The sequence below is a fragment of the Hypanus sabinus genome, chromosome 1 (assembly GCF_030144855.1).
Source record: "Hypanus sabinus isolate sHypSab1 chromosome 1, sHypSab1.hap1, whole genome shotgun sequence".
Taxonomy (NCBI): Eukaryota; Metazoa; Chordata; class Chondrichthyes; order Myliobatiformes; family Dasyatidae; genus Hypanus; species Hypanus sabinus.
The window spans coordinates 29,987,732-30,014,448 of record NC_082706.1 but is presented as its reverse complement, the minus strand read 5'-3'; the positions used below and the strand labels follow the sequence as shown (position 1 = coordinate 30,014,448).

General features: G+C 41.2%; 1 protein-coding gene across 1 annotated transcript in view; it reads right to left on the bottom strand.

Moving 5' to 3' along the window:
- Positions 1–16,023: 16,023 nt before the first annotated feature.
- Positions 16,024–26,717, bottom strand: part of LOC132397405 (deleted in malignant brain tumors 1 protein-like) — a 71,247-nt gene continuing 60,553 nt past the window's right edge. The window contains exons 14-16 of the mRNA XM_059976177.1: positions 26,449–26,556; positions 18,175–18,285; positions 16,024–16,588 (exon numbers count right to left, since the gene is read on the bottom strand). Of these exons, the coding sequence (XP_059832160.1) occupies positions 16,539–16,588; positions 18,175–18,285; positions 26,449–26,556 (269 nt within the window). The 3' untranslated portion in view covers positions 16,024–16,538. The remainder of the gene's footprint in view (positions 16,589–18,174; positions 18,286–26,448; positions 26,557–26,717) is intronic.

The window sequence follows — 26,717 nt, the reverse complement described above, 5'->3', positions numbered from 1 at the left end:
CATATGCTTTTGTGATGTTATTCTTGAGGAACGTTGTCTCATTTTTTTTACTGCATTGCATTTGTGGTTTCTAAATGACGCAAACTGAATCTGAATCTGAATCTAAATGCTTTGATATACCATGTAAAATTGAGCACATTTCTTCAGTCTTTCGATCTAATAATGCAAATAATCTTCATCTGTATTATTTGAAGTAATCGTGAATGTTTGTTTTCTTTTTAAGCTATATTCATCTTGGCTCGCGGTCAACATAGCTACGTTGTTGGTTGTGCAGAGTCAATAACGTTGGAGCTTCGATTAATAAGGAGTTTCGGAGTGAATTTCCAAGCCAAGTCCCGTTGACGAACTGTTAACGGATAGACGAATGGCCAATATTGAAGTCCACTGTGCGAAACGGCGGAAAACATGCACAGCACTGTTGTCTACCACGAGATAAAGAGTGGCGGTGGGAGGGAGCTAAAAATTTGCTTTCATTTAAGAGGATGACAAAGAAAAAAACTGAGTGTTATCGAAAGAATTAGGGACAATGATCAAGAATGAGTTTAGAGGACAATTAAGAGATCATTGCCGGGATTTAGGGAATCTGAAACAAAGAGATATTGAGCAGATTAGTACATTATATTAAAGCAGAAGAATTTGAGGGACAATGAAACATATGTCTCTAAAGTTACGAGAGATACAGGTCAGACAATTATTACCAATCTTCCCCCTCCCCCCCAGAATTAAGAAATCAAGAAGTAGAAACCAAAGTGTTAAGGTACGGAGCTATAAGCAGGTTGAAGGTTTAAGGTGAATATTAGGGGAAGGTAGTTCACGTGAATGTTCGCGCCAGTCTAGAACAAGCTATTAGCTCAAGATGTGAATGCAAGCACAAATTCAATGTTTAGGAAAACATGGATAGATAATTTGATTTTAGTGGTATTTTGGACTATCTTCTGGAAGCAACTAGATGGGTGTCAAGTCAAACTTGTGTTTCTACTAAGTATTGCGACCGAGAGGCAAAAAATAAAATAAAATTTAAAAGCAGTAGCAAGAATTCACTGATAGACCGGACGGAATCTACTGCCTTAGTACTGCTTCTGCCCGGAACATTGATGGGAGGGGGGGGGGGGGGTCTCTGCAGTATCACAGCGGCAGTTCGTGAGAAGCCTTGGAATCTGCGGTAAGATGCTGAACTTTACATAACTTGAGATACTGTTTCATGGGGAAGAGAACTGCTGTCACTGTGTTTGGGTTAGCATTAGCTCGGTCACGGGTATCATCGCGCGCAGGAGCTTCTCAGAAACGACGCGAGGCTTAAGAAGAGCTCGCGAACCTTCGGGAGGGTTCGCCCGGTTTGAAAACATAACGGTTGGAGACTATAACGTTCCATTAGATTAACTGAGCTGTGCACGTTGGAATTAGTCTACAAAGTCCGAGAGGCAGCCAGTTTTTTCAACTAGTGACTAGTGAGTAGTGACTAATGGCTAATGACTAATGACTAAGGACCAAAGACTAATGACTAAGGACTAAAGACTATTAACTAATGACTAATGCCTGATGGAACTAAAGGACCTATCAAACTGCCGCAGTTACGAAAAACTGTTTTTTTTATGCTTCGGTACAACTGGATGCTCCGAAGACAGGAGAGTAGCAGGTAAGGATTTGGTAATGGTTGAAGAGAAAGTCACTAATTACATATAATTAAATAAGGTAGGAATGATGCGGCATCAGGGGATGTACTGTGGCTGCATGATATGTGAGCTGCTGGATCTCTTTGCGGCCACTGGTGACCACAAATTCATCAAGTGTTTGTCTGGTCGAGAAAACCAGGACCAAACTTGAAGAGCTGGAAGCCGAGCGACGACGCTGATGCACGTCAAGAGGGGGGGAGTTACCTGGAAGCTCACTTTCAACGGGTAGTCACATCATAACTGCCTCAAATTTGGTCGGTAGTTTGCGACAAGAGGGGGTGATGCGAGTGAGGCGGGTAGTTGCATGGAGGAGACAGGGCAGTAGGAACCTTAGTTCTTGCCTGTTTTGATGGACAGAGACCGCTATCGCGAGGATAAAGCATCCCGCAGGCTGTGTTGCCTGCCTGGTGCCCGGCTTTGGGACATTTTAAGAGACCTGCAATGTTATTTGTATTTGGAGAGGAAAGGCCTAGATGTTTCAGTCCATATGACATAGGTAGAATGAAGAATGAAGTTTTGCAGAGGGAATCTGAGCAGCTGGGAATTGTTAAAAAGCAGACCCCAAAATATGGTAATCTCTGAATTTCTAGTGTATGGCAAAGAGAGATGTTTTGGATGTTGTGTGTAGTGACGCCGTCGATACTATAACTATCACTGAAGAGGTCGTGCTGAGCACACTTGTGGTCTGAAGATAAGCATTTCGTCTTGTCCTCTTAGAATGTATCCCACGGTACGAAAGTAATGGCCAGAAGTTATTGCTGACTCTTTGCTGATAGTGCACCAACATTCTACAGACTCTCGGCAGATTCAGGTCGATAATTTGCAGATGAATATAACGACACTGTTCAAAGTAAGCTTGCAGCGGAAGACAGGGAGCAATAGGCTAGTTCGTTTAACATTTGTAGTTGGGAAAATGCTTGAAACTATTATGAGATAAGAAATTGCAAGACGTATGGAAAGCAATGGATACATCAGACAGTGGCAGCATGGATTCAGCAAAGGCAGCTCCTGTTTGACTAACGCACTGTAGTTCTTTGAGGATATAACGAGCGTAGTGGATAGAGCAGAACAAATGAATGTTACTTACTTGGCTTTCCACAAGGCGTTCAATAAAGTGCGACATGAAAGATTTCTCCATTAAATAGGGAAAAATTGAGTTGGAGGAATGCTTGATGAGTTAGCGTCGAAAAAGGATTTTTTAATCAATAGAAAACAGTGAGGCAGGATACATGGATGTTACTATGGTTGACAGTCCGTGGTGAGCGGTGTGCTGAAGGGGTCGGCGCTGGGCTGCAACTGCATACCATGTATAATAACAATCTCTAGGAGGAGACCGAGACTAAGAAAGCTCTTGACACTATATTAGGTGCAAAAGAAAAACAAATTGTGCAGGAAATACGGAGAATTTAGATATTTAGAGATATAGAAAATTTAAGTGAGTGGGCAGATTCAAAACAATGTAGGCAAATGCGTGGTCATCCACTTTCTTAAAAAATGAGACAGCCGATTATTATTTAAATGGTAATACAGGAAGCATGCTGAAGTGCAGGCCGATTTGGGAATACTAGTGCATGCATCACAAAATATTGGTTTGCATATCTAGCATGCTATCAAGAAGGCAGATAGATTGTTGGCCTTTATTTCTAGAAGGATTGCATTTAAGAGCAGGATTCTGTTGCAACTATACTGGGTACTGATCTGGCAGACGTGGAGTACTGCGTGCAACTATGGTCTCCTTACGGGAGGAAGGATATATTGTCTTTGGAGGCGGTGCAGAGGAGTTACTTCAGGTTGGTTACAGAGATGAGGGGATTATATTATGAGGAGAGATGGAGTCACCTGTGACTCTGCTCGCTGGAATTCAGAAGAATGAGATGAGGTCTTATTGATACATATAAAATGGATGGATAAGCTGGAGGCAAGCAATCTGATTCCACTGCCAAGTGGCACTGAAACTGGGGCATGCACTCGAGGTGGGGTGCGGGGTTGATTAGGCTGTATATGAGGAGGAACTGCTTTTTCTCTACCCCAGTGAGTGGAAAATATCTGGGATTCTCTGCACAATGAAGCAGTAATCGGTAAATATTTTATGGCAATGTTTGCAAATTTTATGTATAGTAGAGGAATTAACGGTTATGGGGAGAAGGCAGGTAAATGGAGTTGAGTCCTTTGGCAGATGAGCCATGATTTTATTGAAGGTGGGGAAATCTCGTCAGGCCAGACAGCGTACTCCTGCTCTATCTCTAATGTTCTTATGTTTTCTTTATGATATCTCTGACGTAAGTGACGTACTATTCGAAGGTCTTCGAGAACTTCAGGTTATATCCAAGCAGATGAAGGCCGACTTTTGGAGAGGAAACCGCAGCACATATTTTCAAACGTCCGGAAATCTGCTTGTGCATTCTCGAGGCAGAAACACATGACGAGCTGCTCATAGTGTGATGATTATATCTTGAATATAGTTTTCCACTAGTCTCCCACTTTAACTGAACCAGATTCTTCGCTCTATAGAAATCTAGCTCCGAGAATACTATTGCCGTTTTGGAGAATCTTGAAGTCATTGTCTAATTGTGGAAGGGGGTAACGAATCCCGGACGTTTTTCGACTCGTCCCTCTATAATCACTTCAGGACAGTGGGCCTCATAACTCTTCTGCATAAAGGTGAACCCTGCACTTGCTGGCTATGTGGAGGACAAAACGAATCCCACGGGAATAACGTCCTTTATTTGCTTCTGCATTGCGCTTCTCTCTGGTTATCAGAGTGTGGAGGACAAATACCAGGAAGTAGATCAGTAGCACAGTCAGAGTTTCGGTGCGATGAAATAAACAAACAAACAAACATACAAACAAACTTAGGCCTTTTACTTTAGATTATAAGACAGAGGAGCAGTATTAGGCCATGCAGCGACAGAGTCCGCTGAATCCCATTCAAACCATATAGGTGTTGCCTGACCATATCCCTCGATTCCCTGAACGATCAAGAATCTATCAACTTCTGTTTTACTTGGCACAATATTCCACAGTGTCACAAAACTTTAAAATAAAAGAACATAAAATAAACGTCCTTTCTTCAGTTCTAAAAATGAAATGTCCCTCAGTTTTGAGGCTGTACCCCAGTACTGAATATCCCCATCGGGAGAATCATCCTCTCCACTTGCAGATTTTCTAGTCCTTTCCGTATTAGGTATGTTTCAATGTGATGGCCACTCTTCCTTCAATATTCCAGTGAGTAGAGACCCAAAACTACCAGTTCGTCCTCGTATGTTAACCCACTTCATGCCGGAAATCGTCCATTCAAACTGCTTCTGGTCTCTCTCCAATTAAAATTCATCCTTTCACAGATAAGGGGTTCAAAACCGTTGTCAATAATGCAACTGTAGCCTGGCTAGTGCTGTTAAACCTTCAGTATTATATTCTTGTTTTATATTCCAATTTTTCTTGAAATAAATGACAAAATTGCAAGTTTCTTCTTTCGCAAACTCAATCTGTGAATTAAACTGCTGGCAGTCTTTTACGAGGAATCCAAATTCCCTTTACATCTCTTGTGTTTGAATTTTATTTAACTTTAGATATTAGTCTGCAGTATTATTCCTATTATTAAAATGCATGATCTTACATTTTCCAACTCTGTTTTCTGTCTGTCTCATTCTACCCAATCTTCTAATTTGTCTACATCCTGCTGCAATCACATTGCTTCCTGAGCACCAGCTATCACTCTACCTACCATAATATCATTCGCAAACTTTGCACAACGGCCATTAATTCCACTATCTAAATCAGCGAGAATTAGTGTAAAAATTAGGGGTGACAATACTAACCTCTGACGAATCACCCAGAAAGACCCCATTTATATCCACTCACCGCTTTCTGCCTGGCAGTCTTTTCTCTATGCTTGCCAGTAGAGTTCCTGCTGCACCATAGTATGTTATCTTGTTAAGCAGCGTCATGCGAGACACCTTTTCAAATGCCTTCCTAAAAATCCAAATAGATGACATCCACCTCTCCATTGTTTACCCTGCTTGTTACCTCTTTTCAGAACTTCAAAATGATTTGCTGGGCATAATTTATCTTCACGGAAACTATGCTGACATTGACTTAATTGATCTTTAATCTCCAAAGCATCCAGCAAACTCGTCTCTAACACAGAACTCTAAAACTATCCCTGCCACTGAGTTTATGCTAGCTCATATACCATTTCATCCTTTTTTCTCCACCTTTCTTAAAGAGTGAAGTGGCATTTGCAATTTCAATGTCCGCTGGGACCATACTAGAATCAAGTGATTAATGAAAAATCTTCACCAATGTGTCTGTTGTTATTCAGCTAACTTTTTTCTGTCAGTAGGGTGTAATAGAGCTGGTCCAGGTCACGGAGCCAACTTAATATCTTTCAGGTTGCAAAGCAATTTTTTTTCGTTTTGTAGTAGCAATGACTCTTATTACTGCCCCTCGAACACTCACGGACTTCTGACACGTAGCCAGTGTCTTCCACAGAAAGTTTGAAACAAAATTCAGTTCATCTGTTATCTATTTCTCACTTATTACTAACTCACAGGCATCATTTTCCAGTGTCGGTATATGAAGTCACACCATCCTTTTATTCTTTATATAACCGGGGAAAAATTAGTATGCCTCGTATATTACCGATTAGTTTGCCCTCACATTTAATATTTTCCTTATAGATTTTACTTGCCTTTAGTTGTTATCGTTTTTGTTGAAAAGAAAATTTCCCAATCATCAAACTCCATTCTCACATTTGCTCCATTATATGTTCTTTGCTTTGTTTTGTAAGCGGTCCTGAACTTCACTTTAGCCAGAACTAGTTAGCCCTAAATTTGGCAACTTCTTTTTCTGGGGACATATGTATACTGCGCCTAGTGAACTAATCCCAGAAACTTCAACCACATCCGTCATGCCGGCATTCCCGCCAGTATCGCTCTCCAATCCACCTGGGCAAGCATCGGTCTCATGCTTCTGTAATTCACTTTCTCCCATTGCGATACTGATACAAGTGCCTTAAGCATCGCTCTCTCAAATTGTGGTATGAATTCGATCATGTTATGATCACTGTTCCAGAGGACATCTTTACTTTATGGTTCCTAATATGATCTGGGTTCTTACCCAACAACCAATTAAAATAGCCTTTACCCGGGAAGGTTCGAGTGCAAGCTGTTCTATATGCCATCTGGGAGGCATACAACAAATATTCTTTCTTACAATCCGACATCAACCTGATTTTCCCAATTACTATCGCCTGTTGAAGTCCCCATTACAATTGTGACGCTGCTTATTACATGCCTCTTGGAGCTCCAATTGTAATCTGAAACCCTAATTTTTGTATCTATTTGAAATCCTATATACGATTCCCATGACGTATATTTCCCCTTGCTGGTTCTGGGCAGAGAAACACAGCAACAAGTTCGGTGCACAACCTCCTTCACACTCTTCTGCTTTACGCTATAAGTTTCCTCTTCACACTATTCAAACAACCTGGATATGAATTCTCAAAGCTTTTGGCATTTTTACTACTGACATGGAATTAGAGGCCATGTTCGTTGTGAAGCCAGTTATTGTTCTGAAGTATGAAAACATAATGATCTATCTTTGAGATGATTTGATGATTAGCAAATTGTTTTCAGTTCAGATAAATGCTAGCCAATGCATAGGGAACATTCATACCAGGATAAACACTAATGAGTCTTATAGGACAGGGGTCTCCTAGTACAACTGCACAGTTCGCCAAAAGCGGCCGACCAGGTAGATAACGAAGTTAAGAAAGCAGGTAGCATGCTTGTTATAATCGAATTTACCATCAGGGATATTATTTTTGAGTTATATAAGTCGGTAGTGAGAATGAAATTGGGGTAATATGATTTCATTTGTTCTACCTGTTCAAAGGAAGACCTTGTCAACTTGAGTTTGTGCAAAACAGATTTAAAACATGTTGCCGGTACTAAAGTGTCGGAGTGATAGGCCGAGAGAGGCCACGCCTTTTCAATATTCCTTGCATTTTAGCTTATGTTTATTAAGTCATAAGTGATAAGGAGCACTTGGGTTATAGTAGTTCTCCCTGCGTTGTTGAGGCGACGAATCCAGAGACACAGTTTGAGGTTACCAGAATGGATATGTAAGAGACGAGAACAGTGAGTCGTGATTACGTGGAATGAGCTGTCGGATGAAGTAGATAATGTGGATGCAGTTGTAAAATAGTACATTGACGAGGACGCCTTGGATAACATTGGCCCGAATGTAGGCGATGCGTGCAGTATAGAAGATGTTGTTTTCAGAATCGAAAGATATGCTTCCGTTATGTGCTGCACCTATGCATATGGCCACAACGATGCCCAACGAGAAGTAAGCAATGTTCCCTCTGGACCGATCGGCTGCACTGCCGGCCGCGCGGTAAATGACACGTTCCCACGCACCTCACATTTGTTATTGTGCTGATGGAATTCTCTTGTATTTCATGTTAATATAACTTTGAAATTATGTTGACATAAAAAGGGTGATAATTACTGATAGTATTGATAGTGAATGATCAGCCATGATCTCAGAATGGTGGTAAAGGCTCGAGGGGCCGAATGGTCTACTTCTGCACCTATTGTCTATTATCTATTGATAATATATTTTCTGGAATTTCTTAAATATAATTGTGAAATAGCTTGCAATGAAATAATAAATAATACATTTTTTTTCTAAATTCTAAATGAAACTAGAAAATCTTAAGCTTTTCAGAGCGTCAGCATATTTACAGCGTCAGTGTTTTTTTTTCATCTCCTGCTGCAGCACTGATATAAATTGCAACAATAAACCCAGACTGAAAGCTGGTTAGCACATTGATAATAAACCACTTTTCATCTGAATGCCAATTGTATGTACGTTTAAACGTTTACGAATTTTGGAAAACTTTCTTTGCTTTATTCTATTCGATTATACCCTTCAAATACATTTCGAATTTTCTTACCAAATATTCCTAAACATCCCAAATATCCGTGCAGCACAGCTGGTACAAAAAAAATCCCTCCTGTTCAGAGCAATGGTTGGTGTGTGTGTATTAATGTTAAAACACAGAGGGAACTTTGGAATTAAGGATAGTTCCAGACGTGTTCAATTTTCATTCCACCATCTGTTACGTCGTTTAATTGATACTTTTGCACGTTTCATTCTTTCTTTTCAAGAGATGATCAATATGTTTTCTTTGTTTTTACTATTTATCCTTTGATTTCCTTAATACGACAATTCAGTCTCATTACACGTTACACTTTATGTCCCGTAAAAAAAGTACGACATTCCCATGCGTATGTAAACGGTTTCTTATTAATGTTACTGCTAAGGCTAATAACATAGCTTGTCATGTTTAAAGTAAAAATGATTCATTGCTATGCAAACTGCGGAGAGAGTGCTTTTTCTCCTAGCTTGTTTGGGTTATAATTACTGCTAACGAGGCTTGTATTCTTTTGTTAACTAATTGGGATAGTTGTTATTCTTTCTTCTGGGCCTGTAAGCTGGCGTTGCGCGATCTTTTGGGGAGACGGCGCGAAGGTGTTAGAGGGAGAAGATGTGATGTTGTAAGTTACGCGACGGAACGAACCCACGAGCGGTGGTCCGAGCCCAGTGTTTTCGGCGAGGAGAGGAGATGAGGACAGATTCCTGTGGAGTCTCTGGTCTACCACCGTTGTTGGTTCCAGTCAGCGGGTCGAAGAGGTCGGAGGGGATCCAATGGAAACAAGAAGACTTCGTTAACTGAGCCTCAACGGCCGTACATGAAGTGGTTGGACTTTGATAAGTCTGACGCCATTTTCTTTTCCTTTTATATTGTATCTCTATTAAGTACATAGCTTCAGTAAGATCTATAAAGTGCAATCACTTAACTCGCATATGGTGTACTGCCTGTTATTTGGCGTGGTGGGGACATCACACAGCATGTCCACAAACTGATTACCCAGTCTGGCGGGGCCGAAGTCTGCTCTCCCTGGACGGAAGCGAGCTGAGCAAGCTTGAGGCTTACTAGGGGGCTACATTATGGGGTTTACTCGTCCGGGATTGGATTCTGTGGAAGCTGGTGTGATCGCCATCTTTAAATTATGCATGCTGTGGGGACGGAACGCTGGTGTGCCTTTGTGGTTATCTCTGCATGCCTGTTGGGTGGGGTGACTGTTGTTTCCCCGGAAGTCGTTGTTCGAGTTCATACTAGCGCTGACGAAATGGTGGTGGGACAATGGGCTGTCCATACTGTTAGGAAAACTGGTCGGAACGTTGCAGGTAGGGTAGGCTCCGCCCGATTGTTGTAATAATATCCAGCCCTAAAGGGGCAGAGGCGTTGGCGGAACAGACCTCTCATTTTTAAGGTCAGTGGCAGTGCCTGGTTCAGGGTAAGCGACAGGGGTTGTTTAGATGTTTAAGTAGGCGGGCTGATGACGTTGTTAGAACTTTCTGGTTCAATTCCCTCGAAGTGACAGCTGCCAGTTATCGGAAATCGGGACAAAATGTGTTTGGTCCGACTGGAAGTTAAATGCCGCAGCTGCAGAGCTTACCATATCTGTGGCAAGAGATTGATATCTTCGTTGGCTAGGGGGCAGATACATTGTTTGTGGTACCAGGGGTATCAGTCAAGGTGTGCCAGCTCCTCCTTCAATTTTTCAGCTGATCCGAGATGTGTCGGGAAACGTAGAGGAGGCCCAATGAAGGAACGGCTTGGGGTGTCTGGGGGAGCACGTTCCCGGCAATGTACCAAGGAAATTCCGAAAGGGACAGACCCTCTTCCTGAAGGCTTAGAGGGACACGCTGTGGGGTGTAGTTACGGATAGATGGATGTCTCGCTAAAGCCATCCTCGATACCGAGGCGCAGGTCAAGTTGCTGTACAATTCGTTTTACAACCGGTATTTGAAGCATTTACCTTTGACGACATTGAGGGCACTGGACAGTTACGGTACCGGTGCCGGTGTTTATCCAGACGACGGTTGCTGGTCAGTGAAAACGGAGTTATTGGAGGCCACTGTGGGGTGACTGAGGTTCGTGAATCGTTAATGCTGATGTGTCCGGCTACTATTGAGACGGGTGGCGTTTCGATTCTGGATGGTTCCAACATCCCGCAGGTGAGAGGGCGCATGGTGGCCAGCCAGAGGGGGCCGGTGAGAGCTGTTTGGTGGCATTGCCGGTGCACCCAGAGTTTCGGGCTGCTTGTGCGGACGTGTGTAGCAGCATTGGGCCGGTACAGAATTCTCATGAGAACCGGTGGTGGTACGGCCTGGGGAAAGTATCTGAGGGTGTGATCCTCTTAGTGAACGCTCCGAAATACCACGAGGGCGGGGAATTGACCGGTGAAGACACTTCGGTGAGAGAGAGATCTCGGCGATTGGCCACTGCAGCCGGGGAATCCGTGGATTATAGGACTCTGATCAGGGGTACAGTCATTGACCAGAATACGGTCCTGCGGGCCGAATAGAATATGGCCCGTCTGGGTGTTGCGAAGTGGTTTAAGGTGTGGGTCCGAGGAGTGGATGTGGCCAGATTCCGATGATTGAGGCCGACAAGGAGATGACGACCGTTATAGGTCCCCTATGATACATCCGGTCTAAAAAAGCTGCCACATGGGTTATCCGCAGCCCTTGAAACTTTCCCGCGGGGCACTGGGAAGACCATGGTGGATGTGGAGGAGTTTGGAGTTTTGGCGTATGTTGATGATCGTCTACGGTTTACGTACGCCTTTGGGGACTATGATGCGTGGCTAGTGCATGAGCCCGGGCGACAAAGAATTAAGGCTGTGGAAAACTTGAAAGTTGCCCTCGAAGAAGTCATTAGGAAGAAAAAAAAAACTGGAGGTAGTTCAATGAACACTAAACTGGAGGCTGACCTATCTTTAACGGCTGCTTTTCAGGTTTGGGTACAAGAAGCTGGTGGAGTAACTGCGTCCCATATGGAGATGAACATGAAGCGTGAGTCAGTATTGCTGAGACTGAGGCGGGTGTTGGACGAGTCAGAGAAGAAGCTGACGTCTCGATTGGAGGAAGCTGAAGTGGCTGCAGGAGCAGTCAAGGCCAAGTGCTTCAGTTTGGAGGAAATCAAAGAGCAGCTACCGATCGCGGAACTGAGGAAGAATACCGATTCTAAGGATGATGTGCTCGATGTGCTGTACATGCTGCCTTTTGCAAACTTCCCCTTAACAGAGGAAGAGACCTTTGGCCCTTTCCCCACTGCATCAAATGTAGTGGGGGGGAGGGTTGCTGCGGACAGCCTGGGTTACAGCGTGGCCCTGGACACGGGACAGTGGGCTCCGAGTTGCAATGAGGGCATGAGTGAGTGTTTGAGAGAGGAGATGGCAAACGGACCCGAGGTATTCCCAGTTACGTCCGAGCCTGAAGGGTTTAGTTGAGGGAGAACGGAGCTTTCGGAGGGTTAGGAAACTCCCAGATAGGTTGCCCTATGTAGCACCAGAGGAACAGGGCGTGAGGTCTACTGTTTGGGAAGCAATGTCACTGTTTGTACATGGATTGGAATTTTGTGTCAGCAGGAAGGGTTGGCGAGTTATTTAGAAGTCATGAGGGCATGACTAAATTTGGTGGGGGGAGAGTGTAAGGAGATTCTTCTTTTATGTTACTGCTAAATCAAAAAAGATGGCTTCATTAAAGTAAAAATTCTTCTTTGTTATGCTAACTGGTGAGAGAGTGCTTTCTCTTGCAGCTTGTTTGGGTTATAATTACTGATAATGAGGTCTGTTAACCAATTGGGATATATGTTATTCTTTCTTGCAGGTCTGTAAGCTAGTGTTCAGCGAATTTTGGGGAGTCAGCGCGAGGGGGTTAGAGGGAGAAGACGCGATGTTGTAAGCTGGGCGATGGAACGGACCACGAGCGGGGGTCCGAGGCCAAGGGTTTTCGGTGGGGAGAGGAGACGAGGACAGATTCGTATGGACCGTCTGGTCTACCACCGCTGTTGGTCCCAGGCGGAGGGTCTAGGAAGTCGGAGGGGTTCGAATGGTGGCAACAAGACTTAGATAAGTGAGCTCCATCGACTGTGCAGGAAGTGGTTAAACTTTGATAAGTTTGGCGCCTTTTTCTTATTCTTTTATATTGTACCTCCATTAAGTACTTGGCTCCAGTAAGATCTATAAAGTGTAATTACTTAACTCGCACATGGTGTACTGCCAGTTATTTGGCGTGGTGGGGACTTCACAGAGCATCTACACAAGCTGATTACCCAGTTTGGTGGGACCGAATTTTGCTCCCCTGAGACGGAAGCGAGCTGAGAGAGCTTGATGCTTACCAGAGGGCTACAACTACACTGTTGTCCGCATGATAATCCTATTTACCAGCATTGGGCAGGACACTTTAAACATACAACGTTCCATCATTTCAAGTACTGCCAGTCAGCAAGTTGAACGTAACACGACATACAGACCGATTGAAGCGTCGGTAGGGAGATACTTTGAATCAATCAGCTGAGTTTCATTTCTTGCATATGTGCTGTGGAAATGGTTAGATCCAGTCGAAATTGAAAGTTCTTCTTTGGAGTAAAGCGAATTTCAGTGAAATCAGGCAATAACTTGTAAAGTTGAGAAAGGTAGAATGTTTTACGCAAAGGAATGTTTCCAATTTAGAGTTTTTTAGAGGTAAGTATCGATAGTTTAATGTCTGCAAGCCGCTGTTGGATGAAGAGCAAGGCCACCAGTGAAAGGGAACGCTGGATAGCAAGGGATAGTGGCACTTTACTCAGACAAATGAAGTAAGCCAATAGCAGCTGGACAAATTAAATCCAGAGAGGAGTATAAAACTGGCCAGAGTATATACAATGAAGAAGAACAAAGATAAATTTTGGGTACAGAGAATCTTTTGCAAGTAAGTAAAATTCAAGGAGAGTCGGTTAGCAACATACGAGAAGCTGCACTGCTTAATTCCCAGAATGTTTATATTTGTTTATTTGCTTGTTTTATGGAGACTTGAAAAATAGGGGAATTACATAATAAACAATGATACACCATGTTAGAATTAATAAACAACATGAATAAATCTCTGGACTTAATAATGTTTATTCACCAATACTGTGTACACTTAAAGACAATTTGGAAGTGCCACGTTGAGATCTATACATCGTCGTTGGTGAGCAATAAAATGCTGGAAACTGGAGGGCGGCAGGGAAAAACTCGCAACTACAGACGTTTAGTCGATTGTCTATGGTAGGTCAGTTATTAGAAAGAATACTGAGGGATAACGTGTCAATATTTTAAAATTACATATTTCATTTATTATAAAATAACATCTAAGTTATAAAACCTTGATATGTATTACAGAACAGGTATGTACAAAGTAAGAAACAAGAATGAAAAGAATTAAATAAAGACAAATGCCCGCTGCGCAGGGTAAGTCGAAAATCATGTAAATAATAATAGCGAGCAAAGGCATTCCAACTTTAAATGAACCCTTATATTAACAAAAACAGAGAAGTTCAGTATAAGCCCCAAAATCTTATTCTGCAATTTGAGTATTTCAGTAACCTAACAGACAAATCTTTGTGGTTGTCAGAACATGTCTTAACCGATGATGATTATTTTTATATAAACCATAAATAGTCTCCAATATGTCCTTTAAATACATCCCATCTGGTCACGCGGTCTGGACGGTTAACTTGCATGGAATGCAAGGAGTGTTGATTAATTGGATATATTTTGTCTTGATGGAAGTAAGTAAGTATTTCAGATTATGGAATAATGTTTCTTGTACTGGAGGGTCTGCTTATTTTCTGCTGATGAACCTTAGAGTTCTAAGTTGAAGTGTTTTCCCCCATTATATATCAACGATTTTTCATAAGAAGTTACAGTGCCATTTAGTAAATTTTTAGCTTACACATCTTTTAAATGGAGAGCGAAAGGGATTTTGAATATTAGCGGAGGGTCCTAATGAACCGACAGAAATTTGCAGAATGTTGGAAACTCAGCGAACTCCATTATGGGCACATGCCCCTCCACAGTTGAGGACATTTACAAAGCGCGGTGCCCAATGAAGATAGCATCTGCTACTAAAGAGATGCATTTCTCTCATTACTATAATCGGAGAGAAGGTTGAAGAAGTTGAAGTCAACGTTATCGCAGCAGTTATTTTCTTCCCAATACCAGATTTCCAATCAGACTAGATTTTGCTCTATTTTGCATTACATATATATATATACACAATATTTTTCAAGACATGTATAAATCTGTATCTGTTACTTAAATCTTTATGTTTCAGGATGTAAGCAAAGAAAGAATTGTGCTAACTGTTTATTCTGTTCCTTTCATCCTTGTGGTTTCTCCGGCTCATAAAATTAACTGACGATGTTTTTTTTCTGCATCTTGCAATAGAAATCATGTTTTGATTCAAGCACTTTTCCGAAGTAACGAGCAATCGTAACATTTGGCCCATGAATGAAAATGCATTTATAGATTTGATAATGAAAACTTATCATCTTCCTGGCAGTCAAATTCCGAATCGGAGCACGGCCCCGAATTTCCGCTTGGTATATCTTGTTTAAATTTTCAACAACTGCTTGGGCATCTTTTTTGTTTTTTTTTTTAGCCACAGATTTAAAAAAAAAGTAACACCTTGACATAGAATTCCATCCAAAGTATTTATTGTTTTGTTGATAATTATTTTGAATGATGCATGTATGAAATATCCCATACCTTTAACCAAAGGAAAGAAAAGCGTTAACACATCACAGTTTAAACATTCCAGTCCACTTGCCCACTGCACCCACGCCCAGAGATATTTTGTGCATCTACGAATGTATAAAAAAAAAACGAAATTACACTCAGATAAAGCATGAATCAATTAAACTATATTCGTGATATCACTTTCAAAGGTACAACGTGATATGCATTCTAGGTATACTATCCTCCTCGACTACTAAGCGGAATAAAGCTGATATTTCGCCAATTACAGGAAGAAAATCAACATGCTGTTTTAACACATCATATAATTTTCAAAGATAATACAGCAAAGAAAATAAAACAAACATGCAGATTTCCCCCCCACACAGATTAAATGAAAATGCTGGGAAGTGTGTTACAATATATTTCTCATAAGTCAATACATTAACTTGAAGAAGTCGTTGTGCACTTTTCGTAAATTTTACTTGATAGACAAAACAATTTTTTTGTTGGAAAATATGGGCTGGAATCCAATATCATTATTGCTGAGACTAATTCTGTATTAATAAATTTCGGTTTCGTAGTTTATTATGGGCAATATGATAATATATTGAAGACTTCATGTTTAGTATAATATCACAGAATGCAATATATTAGTCTCTCTGAAACATATTACAGTAATCATGAAAGAATGCAAATCAATATAAAATTAAATTTAACATCAGCCCAAATAAACGGAAATGTGCTCCTCAATAATGTTAGTTCCATTCGGTGCCGCTGATATTTGAACACAGTACACTGGTCTCGAAATTTAAGATAATACGCAAACCTCACATCACAGTTGATGGGATAGAGACAGTGGAAACAAACGAAGGAACAGCTTGTCTACTGTCTTCATGTTAATGATGTAAATTATGAGGATATATCGTCCACGCATTCAAATGCAGAAAGACTTGGAACTCTGCATGTGTGGCAGTTCAGTTTGTCATTGTGGTCCGTTGACAATAGAGCTGAGAATGTAGGGCACATCTGAATCTGCTGCCTCGATTCTGAGAGTGTAAAAACGAATAATTCAATTTGAAAGGAAAAATGACAGTTTCGCACGGACAAAGATAAAACTATTTAACGATGAATGTCCTCCTTGGAATAATAATAATTACAGCTTTAATGCATTTCTTTTTGATGAATGCGCCCTTTGCTGTCGAAAGGTGATCTGATGTGTATTCGATCTTCTCGGAGTTGGCGACTACTCATTGGACGCCCTCCCAGACACGACGTATTTTTGGAACCGGTGTTCTAAGCATACAAGAAACGGATACGCATTAACAAGCAATATGATCAATTGTTTCCTGAATATATTTCTGGTAGTTGCGGGTGTTGAGGAGACTGAGCGTTCAGAGCAAAGTCAACGACATTGGGTATCAGGATACCACCAGCGCTACAATTTGTCACGTTCACGGAGCCCACGAATGCCATTGGAGCCGGCGGGAATGATATATAGGGACAAACCTAAATACAAACGATATACTCGACAAAGCTAGGCTCATCAAAAGTAATGGGACTCTGAACAACTGGGTTACTCTTGAAGCCTCCGAACTCATATCAAATAAAGGCTTACAATTCAAAGTCAGGTTGGGGGCGGGAATGATAAATTTATTCAAGGAAAGATTTGACCGCAGAAGTTAGACCTATTTTAATTTGATCACAGGATTAACGTAACGCTAATCATGAAAAAGATAACATGAATTTACATTGTCGCATCATGACGTGACCGGCAAGCATTATTTCTTGTCAGGCCATGATCACAGATAGAAATATGTTTGCACATTGTTCGCCTTCTGGAACCGTAGGTTGTTGATTCCCTCTTTGATGAACCCAGTGATTCTCACGGCTACCTGGACAATACGCCCTTCATCCCTGTTGCTTGTAAAAATGCTACGCCTTCTCTCATTTCCTCAGCTCTTGCCACATCTGTTCTCAGGATGAGGGCTTTCATACAGAAGTACTGAGATATCCTGCGTCTTCAAAGAAAAAAGCTTGGCTTCCTCTACTACCAACACTGCCCTCAACCGCTTCTAGCGCATGTGTGCGCTCACTCTGTCATCTCACCGCCACACCAGGTACAAACCTACTCTTGTCGTCTCCTATTCCAGTGCTGCCGCGTCCGGCACTTAATTTTATGTAACATCTGACACTAATGACAACTCTTCTTCCCTACCCCAAATGCTCCGCATTAAAGAGTGATCGTTTTTAACGTGACGACCTTGTCGAGGCATCCCTCACTACTCCTCGCTCTCGTGGTACTTATCTTTACAAGCGGAGCAAGTAGAACAAGTGCGATGACAACTCGTTGCTCACTGTAATTCTTTCAGGCAGCTGCCGTTCTTTGTGATGGGACACTTCAGCTGCATGTCTTTTGGTTATTCTATCGTATCCTGTGATTACGGTGTGTCCTGTCCTAGCAAATTCCCTCACCCACCTTCCACTCCTTATCTCTTTCACCAATCGACTTCGCAGTCTATTACGTCATCCTGCCCCAACTCCCAGTTTCACCTATCACCTACCACTCAGGCATGTTCCTCCAGAACCCCCATCGTCTTAATCGGATGTCATATTTTTTATCAGTCCTTTTGAAGGGCTCGGCCAAAAAGGTTGTTTGTTTAATATCTTACGATCAATCTGGCTGATTTTCCGAGTTTTGTGTGTCTTACTTGCTTTCTTGTGTTTCATTGATTGTACATTCATTTCTGTATTTAATATATATGTCAGGAAGTAAACAAATCGCAGGTCTGTGTATGCAACCATATATGTACGAGGAGTTAAAAGATACTTTGAACTTTAAACTAACGATGGAAACATTGAGGAAAAGAATGGGTACCAACCGCAAATACTGGAAGAATTTTCTTCAGGACCTTCCACTGGCTGACACGCCGGATTAAGAATATCGCTAGTGTAATATCCCACTTGATGGATGTAATCAATGGATCCAGAGACTAAAGTGGAATGGAAAAGATAGCTGTTGGAGCTGTTTGTTTGATTTTCTTCCCTAAAGGAATTTATCAAGCCATCATCATCCTAATGATAGTGATTTATATACTACATGAGTCATCATTGCTAAATACATTTCAGTAAAACAATAGACTCACTCAAGGAGAAGATATGGCACAGTGAACTGCACATCAAGCAATCTATATGTGTGGGACAAATCAGTTATCTTACTGCTCTTATTTCCATTGATCTGGGCAGAGGAGATGGGTATGAGGTGGAGAAGAATAGGTAGGCTTTTGTATCACTACAGTTTTTCACGATATTTCTTGGTATTCAGTCGATAAGTCAAGCAATAAATTAAGTAATTATGTTGTTTTAGAACATCATATGGCCAGGTAAAAAAATATTGAGAAGACGAAGACATTTTTAAAAGGAAGAAGGACACTACCGTGGCTGAGAAATGAAGTCAGAGCCGATGTAAAAACAAAAGAGAAGGCATGCAAGGAAGCCAGAGTTGTGGGAAGATAGAAGTTTGGGGAAATGTTAAAAAACTTGCAAAAGGTAAAAAAGAAGGTCATTCGGAAGGAGAAGAGGAATTATGAGAGGAAGCTGGCGACTAATATCAAAGAAAACACTAAAATGTTTTAAGTATATAAGGCTTAAAAGAGATTTACGAGTAGATAGAGGACAGATAAAAGAATGACGATGAAGATATTGTAATGAGGGATACAAAGATGGCAGAGGCACTAAATACGTATTTTGCATCAGTCTTCACAGTGGAAGACCTCTGCAATATACCCACCATTCAAGTGTGTCAGGGAAACGAAGTCTGTGCATTGAAAGTTACGACTGAGATGGTGCTCAGGAAGATCAATGGTCTGAGTGTTAATGAACTGCTGTGATTTATAGATAGTTGGGCAGCTTTCCAGGGAAGGTGAGACCTGTTCCGGTGGGAGGGTTTACCTCTGAACTGGAGAGGAACAAATATTCTTGCAGGAAGGTTTGCAAGAGAGACTCCAGCGGAATTAAACTAGATACAAGTGGGGGGGGGGAAGGGGAAGCAGAGCTTAGGAACAGCTGTATGGGATAAGGAAGAAAAAGAAGATAGTAAAGCAGGTGGCACCGTTAATTAAAAAAAACAGAGAGTCAGTGATGGAGAGTTTCTTAAATGCATCTATTTTAATGATGGGAAGCTTGTAAGAGAGGTGAATGAGCTTACAGCATGGATTGATACCTGGAAATATGATGTAGCTATAAGTGAAACATGGTTGCAGGAGGGGTGTGATTGACAACTAAATATTCCCATATTTCGTTGCTTCGGGTGTGATAGAATCGGAAGGGCAAGAGGGGGAGGTGTTCCATTGCTTCTCAGAGAAAATATTGCAGCGGTGCTTTGGCAGGATAGATTAAAGTGCTCGTCTAGGGAGACTATTTGGGTGAAACTGAGGAATGGGAAAGGTGTAGTCGCACTTACAGGGATGAATTATAGACCAACTATTGAGGAGCGTGAATTGGAGGAGAAAATTTGTAATGAGATAGTAATATTTGTAGTAATTGTAGTAATATATAATATTTGTAGTAAACCACATTGTGGTTATTGTGGGAGATTTTACATTTCCATACATAGACTGGGATGTCCATACAGTAAAAGGGCTGAATGGTTTTGGATTTTGTAAATTTTGTGCAGGATAGTTTTTTTTTCAGCAATACATAGTGGTACCAACTAGAGAAGGGGCATGAGATTGGCCAGATAAAGGAGATATGTGTTGGGCGGCACTTCGGGTCAAATGATCACAATACTATTAGTTTCAGTATAATTATGACGAAGGATAGGACTGGACCCAGGGTTGAGATTTTTGATTGGAGAAAGGCTAACTTTCAGCAGTTGCGAAAGGATTTAGAAGGAGTGTATCGGGAAAATTTGTTTTATGGAAAGGATATTATAGAGAAATGGAGGTAATTTAAAATTGAAATTTTGAGGGTTCAGAAACATTTTGTTCCTGTTAGGTTGAAAGTAAAGGTTAAAAGTTTGAGAGAACCATGGTTTTCAAGGGATATTTGTACCATGGTTCGGAAAAAGAGAGATATCTACAATAAATATAGGCAGGATGGAATAAATGAGGTGCTCGAGGAATATAACGTATGTAAAACGAATCTCTAGAAAGAAATTATAAAGGGATTTGTGACATATATGGTTATATGATATATATGTACAATGTCTGAAATACATCTTATGGAAATGATTGTTTGATGATGAACTTCAATAAAAAAAAATAAATTACAAAAAAAGAAAAGCTAAAAGAAGATACGAGAATGCTTTGACAATTAAGGTGAAAATAAATCCAAAGGGTTTCTACAGTTATATTAAAGGCAAAATGATAGTGAGGGATAAAACTGGTCTCTGAGAGAATCAGAGTGGACAGCTATGTGTGGTGCCAAAAGCGATGGGGGAGATTTTGAGCAATTTATTTTCCTCGGTATTCACTGAGGAGTAGGATATTGAACTGTGTAAGTTAAAGGAAACACGGAGGGAATCCATGATGATGAAAGCGGAGGAAATACTAGCGCTTTTAAGGAATATTAATCTGGATAAGTCTCCGGGTCCAGACAGGATATTTCCTAGGACATTTAGGGAAGTTAGTGCAGAAATACTAGGAAGACTGCCAGAAATATTTCAAATGTCATTAGAAATGGGGATGGTGCCGGAGGATTGGCGTATTACTCGTGCTGTTTCATTGTTTAAGAAGGGTTCTAAGATTAATCGTAGCAATTATAGGCCTGTAAATTTGACGTCAGTGGTGGGTAAATTAATGGAAATTATTCTTAGAGATGTTGTATATAATTATCTGGATAGTCAGGGTCTGATTAGGAACAGTCAGCATGGACTTGTACGTCTAAGGTCATGTTTGACTATTCTTATTGAATTTTCTGAACAGATTACCAGGAAAGTTAACGAGAGTAAAGCAGTGGATGTTATCTATATGAACTTTATTAAGACTTTTGACAAAGTTTCACATCAAGGTTAGTTAGGAAGGTTCAGCAATTAGGTATTAATATTGGATTACTAAAATGGATTCAATAGTGGCTGGATGGGAGATGCCAGTGAGTTGTGGTGGACAACTGTTTCTCAGGTTGTAGTCCGGTGACTAGAGGTGTGCCTCAGAGATATGTACTGGGTCCAATGTTGTTTGTCATGTACATGAATGATCTGGTTGTTAAGGTGGTAATTTGGATTAGTAAGTATGCAGATGATACTAAGTTAGGTGGCGTTGAGGATGATGAAGTACGTTTTTAAATCTTGCAGAGAGATTTAGGCCAGGTAGAAGAGTGAGCTGAAAGATGGCAGATGGAGTTTAATGCTGATAAGTGTGAGTTGCTACATTTTGGTAGGAATAATCAAAATATGACATACATTGTAAATGCTACTGCATTTAAAAATGCAGAAGTACAGAGGGATCCAGAAATAATGGTGCATAGTTCCCTAAAGGTGGAATCTCATGTGGGTAGGATGGTGAAGAAAGCTTTTGGTACGCTGGCCTTTATAAATCGGAGCGTTGAGTATAGGAGTTGGGATATAATGTTAAAAATGTACAAAGCACTGGTCAGGCCAAATTTGAAGTATTGTGTACCGTTCTGGTCACTGAATTATAGGAACTATGTCAACAAAATACAGAGAGGCCAGAGGGGATTTACTAGAATGTTACCTGGGTTTTGGAACCTAAGTTACAGAGAAACGTTGAACAAGTTAGGACTTTATTTTTGGAGCGCAAATGTTGAGGGTGGATTTGATAGAGGTATTTAAAATTATTTTGAGGGATAGATAACGTTGACCTGGATAGGTTTTTTCCCCATGAGATTAGGGGTGATTCAGACAGGAGGACATGATCTGAGAGGTAGGGGGCTAATGTTTACGGCTAACACGAGGGGGACCTTCTTTGCTCAGAAAGTGGTAGCTGTATGGAACAACCTTATAGTAGAGGTGGTAGAGGCAGATTCGATATTGCCATTTAAATAATATTGGATAGGTATATGAACAGGAAATGAATGGAGGGTTATGGGCTGTGTGCTGGTCAGTGGGACTAGATGAGAGCAAACTTTCGGCACGGACTGGAAGGGCCGAGATGGCCTGTTACGGTGCTGTAATTGTTATATGGTTATATGGCTTTCAATCTCATTGACTTGATGGAATGCACATTCGAATTCTGAATGAAGTATCTAGAGAGATTGCAGAGGCATTTTTGATGACCTTTCAAGAATCGGTAGAATCTGGCATTGTTTCGGAATACTAGGAAATTTAAAATGTTACTAGTGGCAACAAATTCCACAGATCTACCAACCTCTGACTAAAGTAAATTATTTGCATCTCAGTTCTAAAAGGACGTCCGTCAGTCGTGAATTCCTAGAATTCTCTACCATGTAAAATAACGTTGCCATATCTGATCAGTTTCGGCCTTTTAGCATATGGAATGCTTCTGTGAGGTCAGCGCTGAATCCCCTGAACTCCAGGGATTACAGCACGAGAGCTGCCCGACGTTCTTTATATGATACCCAATTCATTTCTGGTATCATGCTGGTGAATTTTCCGCAACACCCTCCAATGTCAGCCTATCGTTTCTAAAATAAGGATCGCAAAACTGCACATAATATTCCAAGTATGGTCTCGAAATGTCATATAGAGCCTCAACGTCATATCCCTGCTCTTATATTCCAAACCTCTAGGCATGACTGCCAACAGCGCATTCGGATTCGTCACAAACGACTCAACCTGGACGTTAACCTTCAGGGTGTCTTGCACAAGGACTGCCAAGCACTTTTGCAACTCTGGATTTTGAATTCTATCGCCATCTGTATAATAGTTTGCTCGTTCACTTCTTCCACAAAACACTTTCCAACAATGTATTTCATTTGCCCATTATTCTAAGCTGCCTAAGTCATTTGGCAGATTCTCTGTTTCCTCAACACAACCCAGCTCCTCCTCCTATCTTTGTACCATCAGCAAATTTAGCCACAAATCCACCAATACCATCGTGCAAATCATTGACATACATAGTAAAAAGTAGCCATCCCTACAAAGACACTTGGGGAACTCCTCTTCTAACCATCACTCAGCCAGAATAAGATCCCTTTTTGCACACTGCCTGTTTTCTGCCTATCAGCCAATGTTGCAACCTAGCTAGAAACCTCCTTGTATTTCCATGGTTCCTTATTTTGTTCAGTGGCATCATGTTGGGCATCAAGTTAGACTGGACTCTAACTTCCGATAGTCCCCCCTCCCCTTCGTAACCCATCCCTGATGTATTTAGGTCATTCTCTCCCTTCCATTTTTTCTCTCTTTCTGCCTATAACTCTGCTGTTCTCCATCTGACTCTGGTGCTCCCCTCCCCCGCTCGTTATCCCTGGACCTACCGTCCTACGATCCTTTCCCTTCTCCTGCTCTGCATCCATCTGCAACCGCCGGTCTTCTACCATTTCGCATTTTCCTCTCCCCCTCCTACTTTCATATCTCTTTCCATCTTTCCTTTCAGTTATCCCTGACGAAGGGTCTCGGCGGGAAACGTTGGCAGTGCTTCTTCCTATATATGCTGCCTGGACTGCTACGTTCCACTTGCATTTTGTGTGTGCTGCTTGATTTCAGCATCTGCGGATTTCCTCGTGTCCTGCCTAACAAGCCTGCTACAATTCTTTGAAGATATTACAAGCAGGGCAGCCAAAAGAAATGCAGTAGACGTGCTGTACTTGGATTAACAAAAGGCTTTTGACAACGTGCCCAACATGATGCCACTGAACAAAATAAGGAACCATGGAATTACAAGGAGGTTTCTAGCGAGGTTGGAACATCGGCTGATAGGCAGAAAACAGACAGTGTGCACAAAGGGATCTTATTCTGGTTGAGTGCTGGTTAGAAGAGGAGTTCCCAAAGTGTCCTTGTAGGGACGGGTACTTTTTACTATGTATGTCAATGATCTGCACTATGGTATTGGTGGATTTGTGGCTAAATTTGCTGATGTTACAAAGATAGGAGGAGAAGCTGGGTTGTGTTGAGGTAACAGAGAATCTGCAGAATGACTTAGGCAGCTTAGAATAATGGGCCAATGAAATACAATGTTGGAAAGTGTATGGTCATGCACTTTTGTGGAAGAAATGAACGAGCAAACTATTATACAGATGGCGATAGAATTCAAAATTCAGAGATGAAAAAGTGCTTGGGAGTCCTTGTGCAGGACACCCTGAAGGTTAACGTCCAGTTGAGTCAGTTGTGACGAATCCGAATGCGCTGTTGGCATTCATCCAGGTCAAAAACCTATCCAGGTCAACGTTATCTATCCCTCAAAATAATTTTAAATACCTCTATCAAATCCACCCTCAACCTTCTGCGCTCCAAAAATAAATCCTAACTGGTTCAACGTTTCTCTGTAACTTAGGTTCTAAAACCCAGGTAGCATTCTAGTAAATCCCCTTTGTCCTCTCTCTATTTTGTTGACATAGTTCCTATAATTCGGTGACCAGAACTAAATACAATACTCCAAATTTGGCCTGACCAATGCTTTGTACATTTTTAACATTACATCCCAACTCCTATACTCAAAGCTCTGATTTATAAAGGTCAGCGTACCAATTGCTTTCTTCACCATCCTACCATCATTCTGCAATCTCTCAAGCTATTTCCTTCAGAATCAAGTACAGTTGGATTTGCCAACTGTAAACTGTAAATTTGCAAATTGATTTGCCAGAGCCCCAAACGGTATGGGGTGAAAGCAGTATAGTGGGGATGATGGAAAAAATGGATCCGCCCAGGATTGAATGACGAAGCAGACTCGAGTTGCGTACGTCCTACTGTTGCACAGATATCTTATGGTCATATGGTGTTAAGACTTAACTTTGCATGCCTAGATCTTTTGTTCAAGAAATGCAACGGGAATATAGTTGGGAATTGTGGAAGAGCGTTTCGTTTGCATTTGCGGGCTGAATAAAAATGTGGATTTTAAAAAGTGTATTTACCTGGTAGAGCACACTCTGAATATTGCATTTATTTCTGGTCATCCTATGAAATGAAGGATGTTGACACTTTGATAGGATCCAGAAGAGATTTTTGAGGCTGCTGCCTGGACTATAGGTTATGACATAGAGATATGCAGATTATTTTCCCTGTGGGTAAAAACTATTTCAATGTGGAATAATTTTAATGACATGAGAGGAACATGTCACAGAGTAGGAGGCGGGGCTGTCAGATGTAACTTCTTTCCCTTGAGAGAGAGCTGGCTGTGGAAACTACCATTTCAAGGATAACAATGGCAAATACGTTAGGGATATTTAACAATCTTTTCGGCAGTCACATTAATGATAGACAAATTCACGGCTGTGTTGGAGTACAATTTTAGATCGACTTTGGAGTCGATAGAAGATTGGTACACCATCATGGAAATGAGTGCAACTTTCAGTAATGCTCGGTGAATTCTATATTCTAGTTTCTTTGGAACCGCAGAATAGTTGAGAGTGAAGAGTGCTTGCAATTGCAGAGAAAAGTTGTGATTAAATGAGAAAAGAGAATGTCTGCATTTTATGAGGCAAATGGCGATTGTAACGACTGTGATATTTCCATTCCCATTAGAAGAGGTGTTGTCTGTATATCTGCATCGTTCTCAATGTACAACAATTTCAAACATATCGGAGTCTCTAAATCTTCAAGCTTTGACAGAAGATAATTAAAACAAAACATTGTTTTACTATGGAACTACAGTAGTGCATCATTTTCTGCCTTCCTTCTCATTCACATATCGCCACTCAGCCACTTACATCATTCTGTTCTGCCACAAAGCTTCCTTCCCCTCTACTTGCCTTCCATTTGCAAGTCTCCAAATGCTGCCTTGGCTTCTGCCTGGTTCTTTGCGTTCCAGTGAGAGGGTTTGGATGCGAAAAATCGAATGAATATTCATATCCATAATTGCCACCTAACCTGCTTTGTTCCCTCAGCAGTTTGCTTGTCTTGCTCAAGATTTCCAGCATCCACAGAATATCTTCAGAGTATTGGCTGCATTCCTATTTGGTTTGCTTTGATTTCAGTTTGGAAATATCTACTATTTCATTTGTCTTGATTTTATAGCAGTATTGCATTGACGGGGACAATATCAATCGGCAACAAAAGTGGATTGCAAATGCAACAAACACACCTGAATCTTGTGCTTTAGTGAAGCTCTTCCCCTCTGAAATGTTTTCAATCTCTTCATAAATAGCTTGATAAAAGCCAAAAGGTGAGTCACTGCCACCCACTAGTGGATCTGCTGAAGAGAGAGCTGATATTAACATCTTAATCCAGTAAATTTAAATTAAACATTTAAGCGATTGTGATTACATTAGAAAGTAAAAAGGGATGATAATCAAGGCGATGAGTTGCTGAACATGGTTGCTGAATTGCCCTGCTGCAAACACGACCGAGTTG